This window comes from Protopterus annectens, chromosome 7.part0, assembly GCF_019279795.1.
Source record: "Protopterus annectens isolate FY-2018-M chromosome 7.part0, PAN1.0, whole genome shotgun sequence".
Taxonomy (NCBI): Eukaryota; Metazoa; Chordata; order Ceratodontiformes; family Protopteridae; genus Protopterus; species Protopterus annectens.
The window spans coordinates 1526172098-1526191447 of NC_056739.1; the positions used below are offsets into that span (position 1 = coordinate 1526172098).

At 41.9% G+C, this 19350-nt stretch overlaps 1 protein-coding gene across 4 annotated transcripts in view; it reads right to left on the reverse strand.

Annotated features, from left to right (window-relative positions):
- Positions 1-19350, reverse strand: part of VGLL4 (vestigial like family member 4) — a 1022072-nt gene that overhangs the window by 32775 nt on the left and 969947 nt on the right. For all 4 annotated transcript variants that reach the window (XM_044078063.1, XM_044078064.1, XM_044078062.1 and 1 more), the window contains one exon: positions 12322-12535. In XM_044078063.1, the coding sequence (XP_043933998.1) occupies positions 12322-12535 (214 nt within the window). The remainder of the gene's footprint in view (positions 1-12321; positions 12536-19350) is intronic.

Genomic DNA, 19350 nt, shown 5'->3' on the forward strand with positions numbered 1-19350 from the left:
AGTGAATTCAGTTTGCCTGGTAGGAATTGAGCTGGTAGGTGCACTTGGTAGCTCAAGGCTGTGCTCCACAGAGCCATGGCTAGTCTGCAGAGAGGGGAGGAGTGGGTTCCCACCCTGCTTGTTTATGTACCATATAACTGTGGTGTTGTCAGTCTTTAGCAATAGTTGTCCTGGAAGAATAAGGTCTTTGAAGGCTGTCAGAGCATTCTGTACAGCTAACATTTCTTTCTGACTGATATGCAGGTGCATCTGTCCCGTGTTCCATTTGTCCTGAATGCACTGCCCTGCCCTGCCATGTGAGCCCCCCCCCCTCATGCACAGTTTGATGCATTTGTTGTTAGGGCTTGGGCGGCAGGGGATAGAGTGAAAGGGAGTCCCTTGTTGTGGTAGCAGGCCTCTGCCCACCTAAGGAACTCTGTCCTTAGACAAGGAATGATAGGAATCATTGTTTCCAGGTCCTGGGAATGTTGACACCATACACTTTTTGGATACCATTGGAGTTTCCTCATATGCATTCTTGCATATGGAATTAGCAGAATACAAGAGGCCATGAACCCCAGAGCTTGCAGTATTTTCCTTGCAGATAGCTAGGTTTTTGTGGCCAATAGTTTGAAGTAGGTTGTCAAAGAAACTTGTTTCTCCAGCGTGAGGAATGCCATCTGGGAAGTTGTGTTCAAGCTTGCTCCCAGGAATACAATCTGTTGGCAGGGTACTAGGTGAGATTTCTTTTCGTTGATGGTGTACACCCCAGTGAGGTTAGAAGTTTCTTTACAAATGCCAGGTGTTGTAGTAGCAAGTCCCGGCTTTCTGTCTGAATCAGGCAATCCTCCAGTTATGGGTAAATTTGAATATTTCTCTGCCTGCAAAATGCAATGGCTGGAGCTAGACACTTTGTAAACACCCTGGGCGCGGTAGATAAGCCAAAGGGAAGTGCAGATAATAGAAATTGCATGGAGCCCACCCTGAAATGTAGGTATTGTCTGCAGGATTCTCTTATTGGGATGTGCAGGTAAGCTTCCTTTAAGTCTAGGGTTGCCAGCCAGGCATCCTTGGCTAGCATACGAAGAAGCTGTTGAAGAGTTAGCATTTTGAACTTTGGAACCACCAGAAAGGTGTTGAGAATAAGAGGTCCAGGATAGGATGCCAGGAGTTTTCTTTTCTGGGTACCAAAAAAAGTCTTGAATAAAAACCTTTTCCCCATAGTTCTGCTGGGAGAGGTTGAATAGCCCTGATACTGAGGAGAGAGAGAACCTGCTGTTGGGCCTTCGCCCACTGATTTGGGGGGAGGTCTGGCCAACCATTTGGGGCTGGTAGTGCGTGGAAGTGGAATCTGTATCCTCGGGAAACTATGTTTAAAACCCATTTGTCCTGGGTAATGAGTTCTCAGTTTTTTGCATGCAGGGTGAGCTTTCCTTCTAAGGGAGCAAGCAGCTGAGCAGGGCTTGGAAGGGTTAAGGTTAAGTCATTGTGCCATTTTTCTGTAGGGGGGTGGCTTACTACTCTCTGCTTTGGAAGTGGGAGCCTCCCACTGCTTACATCTGTGTGTATCCTGATACTGAAGTCTTGGTGGTCTGCTGTTCCTGGGTTTGGACTGAGAAGGCCTGGAAGGGACACTGAATTTGGGAGCCTGTACTTGTAGAAAATCTTTTAACAGTTTGCATAGATATAGCTTTTTCTTCCATCCTTTTGAGGACCTCCTCTGCTTTGTTGCCAAAAAAAGCGGTCTTGGTTTAAGGGTGCATCCAGTAATTTAGCTTTAACATGATCTGGCAAGTTTTGTTCCTTAGGGCAAGCATGCCTTCTAAGTACAGACCCAGTGTCAACAGCCCTGCAAGATGCTTCTAAAGCAGCAAAACCACACTGCAAAGTATGTTTATCAACTTGTTCTGCAGAATGCATTAAATCTTGCAAATCTTTTGTGTTTAGCACAGTCAGGAATCATCATCATCATTTTCTGTTTAAGTAGTCCCGTAATATGCTGCTGATACTTTAACATATGAAACTGGAGATTTAAAGCCCTAATGGCCAAAGTAGCAGACGTGTATACCTTCTTACCCCATCTGTATAAGGCTCTAGAATCTCTATCAGAAGGGGTAGGATTTTTGGCAGCAGTAGCCTTAATGCCTTTTGGTCCTTGGGAAATGGTCTCTGGATCTGCAAACTTTGAGAGTCAGGTACTCTGTAGTACCGGTCAGGTTTTCTGGGAGCTGGCGGTAAAAGTGTCTGGGGTAAGGCTAGATTCCAAGAAATCATCATCTACAATAGCCAAAACAGGAGGGATAGCTAGAGGCCTGTGTTGAGGCAGGAGTAAGAATCCTTAAGTCTCTTTTGGGACTCAGAATAGCCCTGGCTTTCCCAGCGGAAATGTTCCTAAGGGTAAGCAAGGTTTCACCAAAAGAAAAATCTTCTGGAGGGGAAGCAGAGGGAATGGAATCCTCTGCATCAGAATCCTCATAAGCAGATAAGGGCAAATCCTGGTAATCAGAAGGAACAGAGATATCAGATCCCTGATCAGAAGAATCAGAAAGAAAATTGGTTCTTGGTCTCAGAATGGGAAGACTGGCTTCCCCTAATTAAAGTAATATGGTCTTCAGCCATTCTGAGCATTTGCTTTTGAGGCATATGGGCCTGAGTCAGCAGTTTGGTCATCAGTCTTCTAGGCATAGTGCGGGTTTTAGGCTTGAGAACTGGGTACTTCTAGTTGGAAACGATGCCATCGGTTTAATATGAAAGTCTGTAGGCCTGACTACACCCTCAGAAGCCAGTGCTTGCACAGCGGCTCCGGACCCATCCAAGGTAGAGACATATGCAGGTTCCATAGTCGAAGAAGCATCTCGCGGCATACCGGACTCCGAATGGGTCTCAGTAGTAGCAGGTACCAGGGGCTGCAAAAGCGCCTCACTGAGTACCGGCGGACTGGCGTCTAGCTTAACGGAAGCGTTGTCAGCAGTTTTGGACCTATGCGGTCTGTCTCTGTCTTTACCCTTACATTTTTTGCAAGATCGGTAGTCGGATGGCTTAATGAAGCCATTTCAGAGTATGGAGATCGAGAACAAAGTATTTAGCTACAAAAACAGCCTGACGACGAATAGTTTGGGCGTTGAACATGGCATAAAACTTGACAGCGAGGGACGTCGTGGTCTGGGCCCAAACAGGTGATGCAGTAAGAACGAAAATCTCTAAGAGGTATTTGCTTTCCACAGGCAAGACAATTGTTAATTTTTTCTGACATCGGTTAGAGCAAGAAAAAAGAATCCTCAACGGGGTACTTATCTTTTTTGAAGACTTCGGGTCTGAAACTCGAAAACGAAAATTTCAGGAGTCGACCAATCGGCACTTGCAAACTGCTTCTGCTTTGGGCACCGCACAGCAAGAAAGACTGATGTAATGGCATCAGCTGCATGTTTTATAGCCCTGACGTCATGGAAGAAGCGATAGCATCTGACGCAGAAATCTGAAGTCTCTGGTATTCAGGCTGGCTGAGGGCTACATGCAGGCAGACAACCCAAATGTGATGACTGCAACAGTGAAACACGAAGAATATCTGAAATCTTTTACCACAAGTGAAAATGTTGTTCTTCTTTTGGCTTTTCCTGGTTAGGGGTCGCCACAGCGGAACTCCGGTCTGCTAATGATTGGCAGTAGATTTTTTACGGGTGCCGAGGTGCCAGCTCGGCGCCCAACCTTCAACAAAGGCATGCCCATTCTACACATGTCTTTTGAATGCCACTCGACCACAGGGTGGACATGCAGACTACACACAGAAGGCGCACCCACCGAGAATCGAACAGGAGAACCTCTTGCTGTGAGGCAACAACACTAATGCTGCACCACCGTGGCTTACCACATGTCAAAATGCTGATCTGATAATACAAGGCTAACAAATAGTAGAAACTGTATCTAGGAATGGGCCCCAAGAATGGTACAAACTGTATCTAGGAATGGATCCCTAAGGGTACATTATAAAAACAATACAGGGTATGCGGAAAAAGGGAGAACACTATAATCACAGTTAAATACTGACACCTCCTATACTCTTTACAGAGGTGTAAGTTTAAAATGAAAAGCAGCTGGTTCCTTAGCTATGGGGCTCAAGTCCTGACTGTATCCCGCTTGCCCTGTGTTTGATTAGCTACTCAGCTACTGGAAGAACAGGTACGGAGTGACTGGAATATGAGGTTGTAATCAGCCTGTCCATCTGAAGGAGGGAGGGTAGATGTTGCAGACGTTCCACAGCAGAAGAACCATCTGGAAGAAGGCACAGAACTGTTGTGAAATGCACAGGGATTGTGTAGCACAGGTCTGTAGAAGTGCACAGAATTGCTTTCAGGATGGTGAGTGCTGTACAGCATGTGAAAAATTCTTAGACCAGCCATATTATGATGGGGTGCTGACACTTCAAAGAAGTGCCCCCTAATGCCACCCCCACCCCCAAAAGAAAGAGGCACCCACACAAATGGTACAATGGGATGCCATGGAGAACTGACAGGCTGGTAGGAATTCATAAAAAAATAATTATCAGGCTTTGACAGACTGCGTTTTAATTGTTCAGTCTACATGAGGAAAGAAATGATGTCTCTGCTGAGATGAACTTTATTCTAACAGAAAAACAGAAGATGAGACTCTGATGTTGGAGGAATCCTTCATGTGATGTACTCTGCTAACCATTCCACCCCAAGCACAGCTGTACAATATACTGCAAGAAAGGAGCCAAGCATTTCATGTAGTATTAGGATGTTGAATGTGTCCACTTCTTAAAAAAGTTTTGAAAGATACCAATTTACAGTATTTGCAATGTGAAATAAAGAAACTGAAAATAGTTTTATTTACAGAAAGCAAGAGAAGAAAAGGAAGACTGACCCTTAGTATTATTTGGTGCAAAGTGTGAACTACCTAAATTTGACTAGTGTAGCTTACAAATTATGCCTTACAACTCTAGCACTGCTTCAGTTATGGTCTTTGTCTTTATTTTTACTTCAGTATTCAAACAGAAATGCCCTTGTCTGATGACAGCAGGCCACATTTCAATATCAGGATCAGTGTCCCAGCATTGGGTTGCAGCTCTAGCTGTTTAAGCAGTAACAGTGAGTCAGTTGCGTACATTCAGCTAGAAGGTCAGTCCATAATTCTTTACTCTTCTTACTGGATAGTATGGATGTACAGTTACCTGAATACAAGCTGTGCGAGTTCCATGATCATAGTATGGCTGTACAGTTACCTGAATACAAGCTGTGCGAGTTCCATGATCATAGTATGGATGTACAGTTACCTGAATACAAGCTGTGCGAAGTTCCATGATCATAGTATGGATGTACAGTTACCTGAATACAAGCTGTGCGAGTTCCATGATCATAGTATGGATGTACAGTTACCTGAATACAAGCTGTGCGAGTTCCATGATCATAGTATGGATGTACAGTTACCTGAATACAAGCTGTGCGAAGTTCCATGATCATAGTATGGATGTACAGTTACCTGAATACAAGCTGTGCGAGTTCCATGATCATAGTATGGATGTACAGTTACCTGAATACAAGCTGTGCGAGTTCCATGATCATAGTATGGATGTACAGTTACCTGAATACAAGCTGTGCGAGTTCCATGATCATAGTATGGATGTACAGTTACCTGAATACAAGCTGTGCGAGTTCCATGATCATGTGCAGAGCAAGTCTGCACTTTTTGCCCAGCCCTGTCTACTAGGTCCATTAGTTTTGCAAGTCCCTTTCTGGTGAACTACACAACGACCCCAAATTCAGCCCCAAACCCACATGCTGCAGAAAGATGCCCTACATCTACCCCAGCAGATCAGCACTACTGCTTTTAAGATTACCACTCTCCTGTTCAGCCACAAAACTATGCTGACCAGATAGAAGCCCAAGACTGTGTCACTGACTCAGCTCAGTACTAGCTCCAGTAAGGCTTCTTAAATGAAGTTTGATCAACAAGTCTAGATTGCACTAATTCGGTCCAGGATGCAGTAAGTGCAATTTTTGAGCCAATAACATACCTACCACTTCAATTCCAGCTGCAGGGCGTACGTAACGTCAAACAACTATAATGAACACACAGAAGTCTATTCTGTCTGGCAGTTAGCACAAAGTATTAAGGCTAAGCTGTTAAGAAGCTGCTTCATGTAGTCTGAGGTTTGATTCCCACAGCCTCCACTTGCTTACTCTATAACTCTGAGAAAATCACTTAAACAGAGAGTTCTCTGGGGTTAATTGTGCTAGGATCCTTAATGCCTAGTAGCTACTTATGGACATAAAAGTACAGTTTTGTACCTACCATAAATGTAGATGTTCAAGTGTTCACCCTGCTGCAGTCATCACACTTGGGTTATCCTGTTGTCAGGCAGTCCTGCAGTCGGCCGGAATTCCTAAGTCTTGGTCTGGCGTCAGTTGCTGTCGCTTCTTCCCTGACGTCAGTGTGCCAGGGGTATATATAATGCAACTGACGCCATTTTCTTCAGTTTTTCTTGCCCCAGATGTCAGGTGCCCCCAAAAAGGTGGTCAGTAATTAGTACCAAATTGAGTAACCTCTGCACAAACACAAAATCCCTTCAGCTATAAGCAAATACATCAGTAAGGTATTGAAGAGATTTAGCCAGTAGATCAGAGGGGATGGAGGGAGGGTAACCTGGACTGCAGCAGGGTGAACACTCGAACATCTACATTTATGGTAGGTACAAAACTGTACTATGTTCATCATGTTACCCTGCTGCAGTCATCACACTTGGGTTGAATCCCAAAGCTAAGGATGGAAGGAGGTATCATAGAGGGTTAGTGGAGGCTATAAGGCCCTGCAGAACTGCAGTGGCGAAGTGATAGTGTTTGGTAAAGGTGTGTACTGAACTCCCAAGTTGCAGCTTCTAAAATCTCCTTGGTTGGAACCCCCCTGAGAAAGGCTGTAGAAGTAGCTGTTGCCCTGGTAGAGTGGGACCTAATGGTAGCAGGAACTGGTTTTCCATGATGGGTATAGCAGAAACGTATGCAATGACCTATCCATTTGGAAATGGTTTGCTTTGATATAGCCTTCCCTTGAGAAGCTGTAGCATAGGCTACAAAGAGCTGGTCAGATTTTCTGAAAGTCTTAGTTTTGTCCAAGTAGTAACGAGGTTGCCTGTGAATGTCCAAGGAATGCAGGAGTCTCTCACCTTTGTTCTGTGGATTTGGGAAGAAGGTGGGCAAGTGGATGGTTTGATTTAAAGCCACACTGGAAACCACCTTAGGCATAAAGGAAGGATTGGTTCGTAGAGAAACTCTGTCTTGATGAAAAATGAGGAAAGGTTCCACTGCCATTAGTGCCTGTAGCTCTGAGACTCTTCTAGCTGAAGTTATTGCTAGCAGCAGGGCAGTCTTCCATGATAGGAACTGAAGATCTGCAGAGAAAGCTGGTTCAAAGGGAGGTAGCGTTAGTTTTTCCAGAACAAAATTGAGGTCCCATGTTGGTGTAGGAGCTCTCCTGGGTGGTCTAAAGTTTTTTGCCCCTCTGAGGAACTGCCTTAGAAGTGGATGTGAAAATAAAGGTGGATCCGTGTTTTAGTGGGCTGAAATAGCTGAAGCATGGATTTTAATGGAGGAGAAAGAAAGTCCTTTGTGCAACATCTCAGTTAAGTACTGTAGAATGTGAGGCATGTGAGGCTGAATTGTGTCTTGGCCTTTAGCTTGGTTCCAGGCACAAAACCTTTTCCATTTGTCCGAATAAGCCTTCCTGGTGCTTGGCCTCCTGGCTTCCAGAATAACATCCAGAACTGCTTGGGAAAGAGGGGAGCTGGCTGGATGCTTAGTTGATTTGCCATGCAGCCAGATTTAAGGTTTTGAGCTGGCTGTGAAGAATCTGATTGTTTTGTTGTGTGAGCAAATGGGGAATTTGTGGCAATATCCATGGTGGGCTGTGGGCCATATTCCTCAATAGCGGGTACCAGTGCTGGCGTGGCCAGTCTGTGGCTATGAGAATCAGTCGTGGTCTCTCCTTTTTGACTTTCAGAAGTACCTTTGTGAGGAGAGGCAATGGAGGGAAGGCATATACTGTCAGGTTTTTCCAACTGAAAGAGAGTGCGTCCACTTTCCAAGCTTGATGGTGAAGTGTCCTTGTACAAAATTTTGTTAATTGATAGTTTTGAGGACTGGCAAACAGGACTATGTCTGGAAGGCCCCATTCTTGAGTTATCATTGCAAATATTTGTGGATCTAGTTTCCACTCGTGGGGATCCTTGATGTTTCTGCTGAGGTCGTCTGCCAATGTGTTCTTCTGTCCTGGCAGGAATTGAGCTTGTAACTGAACCTGGTAAGCCAGAGCTGTGTTCCATAAGATCATTGCTTGCCTGCATAGAGGGTAGGAATGTGTACCCCCTTGTTTGTTTATGTACCACATTACTGTGGTGTTGTCCATCTTTATTGTAAGTTGTCCTGGATGTAATAGATCCTTGAAGGCTGTCAGAGCTTTCTGTACAGCTAGCATCTCTTTTTGATTTATGTGCAGATTCCTTTGATCTGAGTCCATACGCCTTGAACGCACTGTCCTGCCATGTGTGCCCCCAGGCGTAATCTGATGCATCTGTTGTGATAGTTTGCCTGGCTGGGGGCAAGGTGAAAGGCTGACCCTTGTTGAGGTGACATGCCTGTGACCACCATAGAAATTCCTGTTGTAGGCAGGGAATGAGAGATATCATTGTGTCCAAGCTGTGGCTGTGTTGAGACCATACGCTTTTTAGGTACCACTGTAATTTCCTCATATGCAGCTTTGCAAATGGTATTATTAGTATGCAAGATGCCATGAAGCCCAAGGCCTGCAGAATTTTTCTTGCAGTTAATTGGGTCTTTGTTGCCATTGTTTTGAAATATTGAGTCAGTTGTAGTTGCTTGTCTGGCGTAAGATCAGCCTTCTGGGCCGTTGTATTCAAGCTGGCACCCAGGAATGTCATATTTTGTGAGGGTATTAGTTTTGACTTCTTTTCATTTACTGTGTACCCCAGGCAGTTTAGTAGATGTTTTACAAAGGCCAGATGATGTAAGAGAATGTCCTTGCTTTCTGCTTGGATGAGGCAGTCGTCCAGGTATGGGTATATTTGAATTCCTCTTTGTCTGCAGTATGCAATTCCTGGTGCCAGGCATTTTGTGAAGACTCTGGGCGCAGTAGATAAGCCAAAGGGCAGTGCAGAGAATTGGTAATGGGTTGAACCTGCAATGAAACGGAGGTTTCTTCTGCAACTTTGTCTGATAGGGACATGCAGGTATGCCTCTTTGAGGTCCAACGTTACTAGCCATGCTTCCTTGCCCAACATGGGAAGAAGCTGCTGTAGTGTTAGCATCTTGAATTTGGGTAATTGTAAGTAAGTGTTTAGAACTGAAAGGTCCAGAATTGGTCTCCAGGCATTGTCCTTTCTGGGCACTAGAAAGAGTCTTGAATAAAATCCTTGGCCTTGCTCTCGAGTAGGTACCAGTTGAATGGCTCTCATGTCCATGAGAGCTGTAATTTGTTTTTGTGCCTCTGCCCAATGATTTTGCGGCAGGTTTGGCATTCTTCTTTTCATTGGCAAGGTGTGAAAATGGAATCTGTATCCTCGTAAAATTATGTCTAGGACCCATTTGTCCTTTGTGACAACGTGCCACTTGTCTGAAAAAAGTGCGAGTTTTCCTCCCAAGGGGGCTGCCAAGAGACTATTGCTTGGCCGGATGAGGTGCAAGTCATTGAGTTTGCCTTCTGGTGGATTGGGACCTGTCTTCTCCTCCCTTCTGTGTTGTAGTGCCCCATTGGCGAGGTTTGTACTGGGCTTGTGGTTGTCCTCTGCCCCTTGGACGTCTGTATTTACCCCTCTGTGGTCTGTCAGTAGCTGGAAAGGACCAATTTTTTGTTGGCCAGTTTCTGCTGAAGCGAGGGGGTTGTACCTGTAAGAAATCTTTGACTGTCTGCATAGATTTTGCCTTATCCTACATTTTCTTTAAGACGACTTCTGCTTTAACTGCAAAAAGAACATCCTGCTGTAAGGGAGCATCTAGAAGTTTTGTTTTAACATGATCAGGCAGAGTTTGTTCCTTTAACCAAGCATGCCTATGTATAACAGACCCAGTGACAGCTGCTCTGCAGGAGGCCTCCAAAGAATCAAACCCAGATTGTAAGGTACGTTTGCCCACCTGTTCAGTGGCGTGCAACAGATCCTGTATTTCTTTCAATTCAGATTGTTGAGGGAGAGTGGTTATTCTTTGCTTTAACTGAGAGATTAGGAATTGCTGATACTTAAGCATGTGAAATTGGCAATTTAGTGCCCTCATAGCTAGTGTGGCTGAGGTGCAAACCTTTTTTCCCCACCTGTCTAGTGCTCTGGAATCCCTCTCAGAAGGTACAGGGTTTTTAGCCATAGAAGCCTTAGCCCCCTTGGGACCCTGGGAGATCGTCTCTGGGTCAGCTACAGGGCTTTTGTAAAGAAATTTGTGGGAATCAGGCACTCTATAGTATCTGTCAGGCTTAGCCGGAGCAGGAGGTAGTGACTCTGGGTTCATACTGGATTCTAAGTAAACATCATCCACAATGTCCAAAACTGGTGGGATGGCAAGTGGTCTGTGTTGGGGGAGTAAAAGAAACTCTCTGAGCCTTTTCTTCGAGTCAGAGTAGTCCTGACCTTCCCAGTGAAAATGTTCCCTCATAGTGTGTAAGGTTTCCCCAAAGGAGTAGTCTTCAGGAGGAGAAGCTGAGGGAATAGAATCCTCAGCATCAGAATCTTCATAAGGGGAGAAGGAGTAATCTTGGTCCTCAGAGGAGTCTGAAGAAATGGACACTTGTTCAGAGGATGCATAATCTTCCTCTTGTCTAGGCCTTTTGTCAGGAGGGGGCTGGGAACCCCTGATTAAAGAGATCAAATCTTCAGCCATTTTGAGCATCTGTTTCTTACGCAAGGGGCCTTGAACAGGAGACTGAAGTGCAGTCTTTTTAGATTTAGTAGGAGTCTTTGTCTTAGAAAAAGTTTTAATGGTGAGCGTCGTTGGTCTGAAAACGCCTTCAGAAACCGATGGTGTTTCTGCCAAAATTTCCGTAGCGGTTTCGGGTTCCAGATCTGCGGTAGTCAGGGGCTGCACCGGAGCCTCACTGAGGATCGGAGAACCAGAGACCGGACCAGCCGAGGCCTCGGAATCTGGCTTAGGCCTGGGCTGTCTGTCCTTATCCTTGCATTTTTTGTGCACGCCGGTAGTCGGTTGCTCCGACGGCGTGGTGTAGTTAAATTTCCCACCGAAGTAGTGTCGTGCGAAATCAAAGCGTCTTTTAATAGTACGCTTATTAAACCTAGCACAAAAACGACAACTAGTGACGTCGTGGTCTGGGCCTAGGCAAGGTATGCAATAAGAATGAAAATCCTTATGAGGTATTTGCTTCCCACAAGAAATACAATTGTTAACTTTTTTTGACATCGGTCTGAGGCAAGAAAATTTTCCCCAACGGGGTACTTAGCTTTATAGAAGACTTCGGTCTGAAATTCGAATTCGAAAATCTCAGGAGTCGACCGACCGGCACTTGCGAACTGCTTCTGCTTTGGGCACCGTGCGGCAAGAAAGACTGAAGAAAATGGCGTCGGTTGCATTATATATACCCCTGGCGCACTGACGTCAGGGAAGAAGTGACAGCAACTGATGCCGGACCAAGACTTTGGAATTCCGTCCGACTGCGGGACCGCCTGACGACAGGATAACCCAAGTGTGATGACTGCAGCAGGGTAACACGATGAACATCTGTGCATGGGTAATGCCTCCCACAGTAAACAAATACACAAACTAGACTCAATTAAAAGTCAGAAGAACTCTTATCAAGTCTGAATGTGAGGGCGAATCAAATTTCTCCCCCATTTTTTGGCTGTAGTGGAAGAAGATCAAGAGCAAGGGTATAAAAATTAAACCTTTTGCAGAAATGGAGCACTAGATAGATACATACTTCTAATACAGAGAAAAATAGTTATTAGATAAACAAGAAAGCAGGAAACACTTAAGATAACAAAATAAATATCACAAATGTTTTGTAAAACAGTTATTACCTGGGACAGGTACAGAGCCAAAGACAGGCTACTCAAAGAGCACAAAGTACTACCCACGACATATGACATGCAAGCTAGCTATGCTTAAAATACATGCTTGTCATTGTTGGGTTAGAAAGAAAAAGTTCAAATATCTCAGTTTCAAAGTTTTCTTTTTTTTCCAGTTTCTTTACATGAACACCATGGTACTCATGAAATGAAACCGATACCAGTTACGGATATATGGTCTTCCTCACTACCACTTTGTCCTATCAGACTTTTGTTTTTCTCCTTTATACATGCAGCAGAAGAGCACATACCTGTTGTCGTTCCACAGGGCTTAAAGTCGAAGGGGGAGCAGATGCTCTGCTTAAATCCATGCTGTTTTTGGTCAATGCTAAAGGCTGATCCGTTGCAAAAGCTGAATATAAATGACTTGTGAGGTGGCTCATTGCTGGTACTGTTACACGTTCTAATGGGCTACGGCTTCGGTCTCGATGTTCCATTCGATAATCACCATTTGCAGTCTTACTCCTAGAAAACAGAGCATCAGTTTTGTTAGGCTGGTGTACATCTTAATGTGATAAAACTTGAAAAAAAACAATGTACTGTACAGCTGTGCCAACTGGATGCCAGTAAAAACAACACTAGAAAATAAGAACAATGCAGCTTCCTTCAGATGTCTGCTTACAGTTTTATGGTTCAAATCACCAGTCAATTACTTCAACAGAAAAGATGTTAAAATAATGCCTCCTTTCTCAGTTTTCGTTTCATGTACTTAAAAGACATGATCTTTATATGCATAATTAAGCCTCTAAAATCTTATAAATCGACACTAGGATACTATTGGAAGAAACCTCTGGAACATTACAAAACAACAAAAAAAAATCAATCCTGTAAAAGTCACAAACTGCATCACATTGCTGTGGCAACAAGGACACGTGAATTAAGCTACAATAACTACTTAAGAGCTTGCTCCTCCAATAAACATACAACAAAACAAATCTTTACAGCTGAAACAAAAACAGCAACACATGCTGCAACCAGGAATGACTCCTCAAACCATAACGTATTAACAATTGTAGCAGAAATTATCACCAAGACCTGCTTTACTCTCTTCAGTGGCAACACTGCCACTCTACTGCTGGAACTATGATGCAAAGGATACCAGCTAATGGCTTTCTGAAAACACCTAGAACAGACAACCTAGAACTTGAGTTTGAAACTACCCATTTCAGTAAGGTTTACATTTGTACAAATTGCTCACTTGACTATATGTGTGCTGTAGCCATTTACAACTTATATGTGCTTCTGGGCACAGTAAAACAATTCATTCCCTGTGACTAGTCAAATCAAAAGCTTTGCAAGTGTGCAGTCTGTTAACCTGAAAGGAAGTGTTGCCCAATGCTACATGCATTTGCAGAAGAAGCGGGATGGTAATCCATAGCATGATACATATCCACCCATCCCTGACATCAGCATCTTTATTGAATGATCAATGATAAATACATAGAAAGAACAAGTTATGGTGCAAGGACAGTAAATGTAAGCCATGTTCAAAAAAAAACATAAAAAAATAAAAAGGATTTTGCTACTGCATTCAGCCACAACAGATTTAGCCCTGAGAAAGCATCCCCCCCCCCAAGCAAACAAAAAAAGGTTTTGATTATAACAGACATTTATCATGGTAGAGAAAGTTCACATTACTGTTGGCAACATTAGAATCAGCAGCATGCATTAACTCATGCATTCGTTCTTTTGCATTTAACAGACAGGATAAGCACAGATGGGTAAAGCAGTTGTTCACTGAAAATCTGATAAATGAATTCAGTTAAAGCCATGGAGGTGTGCGTGCATATATGTACACATATTAATGTGCATATATGTACATACAAGTGTATGTCAAATGATCAAATGCATGGCAAGTCGGGACTTGCCAGTCATAGCAAACCTAGTCCAAGTAATCATAAAGTTAACATTACACAAATAATGTCTTGCGGGGGGAGGGGGGCACCTTCCACCCCCCCCCCATATCCCTAAACACAGTAACACACTGCAATGGTACAACAGTAGGGAAAAGGGCAAATACCCCATTCCCCATTTATACGGGGATTGCATGTAAATTAACACACCATATATTTCAACATTTTTGTGTAGAGGCAAACCTTCTGCAGCCCTCAACAGCTCAAATTTTTTTTAACACCAGGATCATATATCAGTTATGAAAAGGGCAAATTCTTAATTCCCACTTAACTGCAATCCCATTACAGTAAAAGAACAGGTTTCAATTAATAGCAATCCAATGAGATGGGACATCAGATCACAGTTTCAACAACCTATTCAAATGACCACTTACATGTAATTACACCTTCTGTGCGCACACAGACAGATGCATAAATACACACACACACGTACACATACATAATCGTAGATGTATGGAATTCACATTCTCAGTGAAGACTTGAGCAGATAACCCATCACTAGTGCAAAAGTGGAGTAAAAGAGTGACTTGAATCTTGCAAACTGACATCACAGTTGTGGAACAGTTCATGTTAAAATAGTTATGAAAAAATACATTCACAAGGTCACACCTAACAATTACATCTAGGTACATTTAACAACTGGCATAAAGTTAAAAGTAATGCTAGTAGGCACACAACTTCTCAAAGTCTTCACCAGTGCATGAATAAGACCAGTGTACAGAGTACATTTAATGGATATGTGACTGGACCATAAACCAATGGATTTTACTGGCCTATTCCACGGAAATGTTGTTTGTAATTATAAATATCAAGCAAATCAGAAAGACAATTTTTTGGTTCAGTCTGCAAATATATTGCAACAACTGACTTTTTTTTATTTTGTAACAAGTGACTGCAAAAATTGGTCAGTCAGTACAAACGGTAAAAAAAAAAGCTTGGCTTGTGTGTGTTGAGAATTTAAAAATTTTATATGCTGATAAAACTTTGTCTGCAGAAACAAAGTGATTTACCAATATCTGTGTATATGCATCACTGCATCTGGTGAGTTAAGAGTCACAATGTTTCACTCCCCCTTTCAGTCCTTAAGCTTTTTAATAGTATTTGCATAGATTCATATATTGTTACTAGGCTAATGACCCATGGGGCTTTTCTAAGCCTAGCCAAGTTTTCCTGAAATAATGTAAATAAGACAGTGATGGCCAGGCATTTATAAGCTACCTCTGTCCATAAGGGACATGGGTGCCAGGCCCGGTGTAAATTTTCTATTCCACATCCACTGGTCTAAGTTGTGCTTAAAATCAGTAATAGATGAAGTCAGCTTCACATGGATGCAAGTTCTGTTGCATAGGAGGGGCAGTCTATGGGACGCATTATCTGTCTGTCCAACATGTTCTGTTTAAGCCACAGACAAAATTCAAACATATTTTAAATATTTTATTAATTTCAATCTATTCCTGAGTGATGTAACCTTAGGGGACAGAGTGAGGGTCAGTCAAAAACTTTAATGGATGCTTCTCTGTGCATGTGCACTGGTGTGCCCTTTAAATGGGTGCACCTCACACTTTCTCTACACTAATGCTGCCATGGTTAAACTTTAAAAGAGGAAAAACATATCTTTAATTTGTTTTTTTGTTAAAGTAGAATCCAAAATGGTTTGTTGATGGCACAAAATACTATTTGGCAGTTTACAAACTGCATGCCTTGATGGAAAGACATGTTAGTTAACATCAGCAAATCACTAAGCTCATGAAAGAAATGGAAAACAACAGAAATGTTGAATATTTTATTAATGTACAATAGTAATCCTTGCCATCACGACCAAAATGAGTGAGAAGTTAAATAACATTGTGCATGCATAATTAGCTCTATTAACTTGCAATGCTCAAAGTAATGCTGAGAACAAACAGCTGTGACAAGCTACTACCTCAAGTTTCACAACAACTTTTTTTTTCTACAAGAAAGGAAGGAACACAAACTAATATTTGAGTCACTGTGTGTTGGTAGATAAATCTACAAGAAAGGCCCTTTTTCTTGTGGCAGTTTCAGAGTATGTTCAAGGATTAAGATCTTTCATGATGTTAAAATTAATGCTGCACAGACTTAACACTTATGAGGTTATTTACATTACGGGATGTAACTATCAAAGCACACAGGGGCAAACCAAAGGGAAGGTGGTTGTAAGAATCATGGAACACTTTGGGAATGTGAGGAAGTGATTTCCCAAAAAATCTCTGTTGCCTTTGGATACAAAAATGATTTTGAGATATAATACCCCAATGCCAAGGTGGCTGCATTATGAAATGAATATAGCTTCTTTGTTATGAACTGTGATAACAATAAAATAACTTTAGCAGAGGGTGCATATTTAATGTTTGGAAATGTTTACAGATGAAAGGATGCATTGACAAGTACTTGTTTCACATGAGTCAGGCAGCTGAATGTGATCAAATCTTTACAAGTTATGTTTTACACAGAATCACAACAGATACTCAGAAGGCAATTGGCAAACAACACAATCCCTGGGAAACTAATCATTTAGGCATAGAACTGATAATACCAAGCATCTGTATTTCACTTGCAAGTACATGTGTATGATTACAAACAAAAAAAAAAATTGAATATAGCAGACTTTAGACACAATACAAAGCACACAGACTGGCTTCCTATTTTTCAAGATTCTGCACTTTGTGAATTGGTACAGTTAAAGTACATCATGGTAAATTCTCTCTGGGGGTTGTACATGGTTTAAAAGAAACACTGCTTAACGTACTCAAATCCCAAAGAAAGTCTAACTGATCAAGAACACTGAACCCTTTTATAAACTTAGTTCTAGATACACCTTAAGAACACTCTACAAAAGTAATGTCTTTCGGCTTTTCCCGGTTAGGGGTCGCCAGAGTGGAACTCCGGTCCGCTAATGATTGGCAGTGGATAAACTACCAACAAGAAGCTGCAATTTAAGGTGTTGCATGGACATTCAAGTGGCATTTTGTAAGGATTTTACTTCTTGGATCACCCTACTAATTAATGACGTGTGCCTTTATGAACATATTACTACAACATTGCGTTATTTCTTTTTTATTTAACGCTGTTCTTTTGAGGGTGGTATACAATGGCTTACCTGTTCCATTGGGAAAATAAAGTTCTAGCTACAGGAGGAAACCTTCAGAAGCCAGGTATCCATGTTTGAGAGCTCAGCCTCCTACTAAGCTTTTATCCAAGCATCAATCATATCTCTTACCTATACAAGTACAATTTTTTAGTTTAGCTAATAAAAAACATTTAAAACACATGACCATATACTTTTATGAGGTTTTTAGTTGTTAGGTCTCAGGATAAATTGAGATATATCAATTCTTATCACAGGGGACACAGCTTAGACTTTAACAAGAATATGATGCTAAGGAAACAATATACTGGGTGGGCTTATTTGTTGCCAGAATCTACTTTATGCACACAATAGGTCTGACCAAACATGATGGAAGCTTAACAAATAGACAATGTACAGAACTGACATCTCGCAATTCTTGTGAGGGTGAAAAAAATATGCTGGTTAAGCAGGCCTTGAGGCTTATCCAAATGCCAAGGAAATGGGCAGATAATGTATAAAGCAATGTGCTATAAAATTGTATGTTCTATTTTAATCATCAGGAGAAACTGGCTATCCGTGCAATACTGCATTACATATATGCAAAGATTTTGTCTTTACAAAAATGCTGGCAAATTAAGAGCTTCTACTTAACTTACAATAACTTTTGTTTTACTCTTTAATGTTTTCACATGCAGTTTAGTCATACAGGAAATGAGTAGTAACAGAAGAGGATATTATATTAAGGTAGAGACTTCATCTATAATTAAGAAGTCATGGCTGTGGCATTGTACATACTGATTTTTCCTGGCAGCGCAGACTTTTATTTTGATGATCCAAAAAGGAAGGATATGCACAATATTTACCTTTCAAAAAATACTTATTAAAGGATTTTTTTCTAAAAACACAACTAAGCTAACAAAACAAAACAGAACTTTGGAAAGGTAGCAAAATGAGAACAACCTGCATTAAGCCTAAAAAATAAATACATTCAGCAGTCTGAAAAAATAACTACTAGGTTTTAAAGGACTCCATATTTCCATTCTGCTTTCTTATGTCTAGATCTACTGCCATATAGCAGACAGAATTCTGCACAAAAAAACCATACCGCACTTACTGAATAAGTGGCAGTGCTGCTGAGTATGCACAGTACTCTGTACAAAGACATTACAACATACTTACTGAGTAACAGGTACTGCCACTCAGCATGCACAGTACTCTGTACAAAGAGATCACAGCACACTTATTGAATAACTGGCACTGTTGCTCAGTATGCACAGTACTCTGTACAAAGACATTACAACATACTTACTGAGTAACAAGTAACAGGTACTGCCACTTAGTATTCACAGTACTCTGTACAAAGAGATCACAGCATACATAAATGGGACTGCTGCTCACTATGCGCAGTACTCTGTACAAATACATTAGAACATACTTACCAAGTAATAAGCAACAGGAACTGCTACTCAGCATATATAGTACTCTGTACTAAGAGACCACAGCATACTTACTAAATACCAATACTGACGATCGGAATGTTTAGTACTCTGTACAAAGAGATCATATTATACTTGCTGAATAACTGGCACTGCTGCTCAGTATGTACAGTACTCTGTACAAAGACATTACAGCATTCTTACAGAGTAAGAAGTAACAGGTACTGCCACTCAGCATGCACAGTACTTTGTACAAAGAGATCACAGCATACTTACTGAATAACTGGCACTGCTGCTCACTATGCTCAGTACTCTGTACAAAGACAATAGAACATACTTACCAAGTAATAAGCAACAGGAACTGCTACTCCGTATACACAGTACTAAGAGACCACAGCATACTTACTAAATACCAATACTGATGATCAGAATGTACAGTACTCTGTACAAAGAGATAATATCATACTTCCTGAATAACTGGCACTGCTGATCACTATGTACAGTACTCTGTACAAAGACATTACAGCATTCTTACAGAGTAACAAGTAACAGCTACTAGCACTCAGAATGCACAGCACTCTGCACAAAGAGATCATAGAATGTTTACTGAGTAAATGGTAATGCTGTTAGCAAGCATGGTGCTCTACACAAAGGGGTCAGACTACACTTAGTGGGGGAAAACATTTTAAAGAGAGATATAGACATTTTTCACATTAAACAGCCTTCTATTAGGATTTCCAGTATGGATTAATAGGCATACCCCTCTGCTAATCAGCAAGCAGCCTGCCTACAACAGCATGTGATGACTGGAGCTACATTCCCCATCAGTTAGAAGTCTAA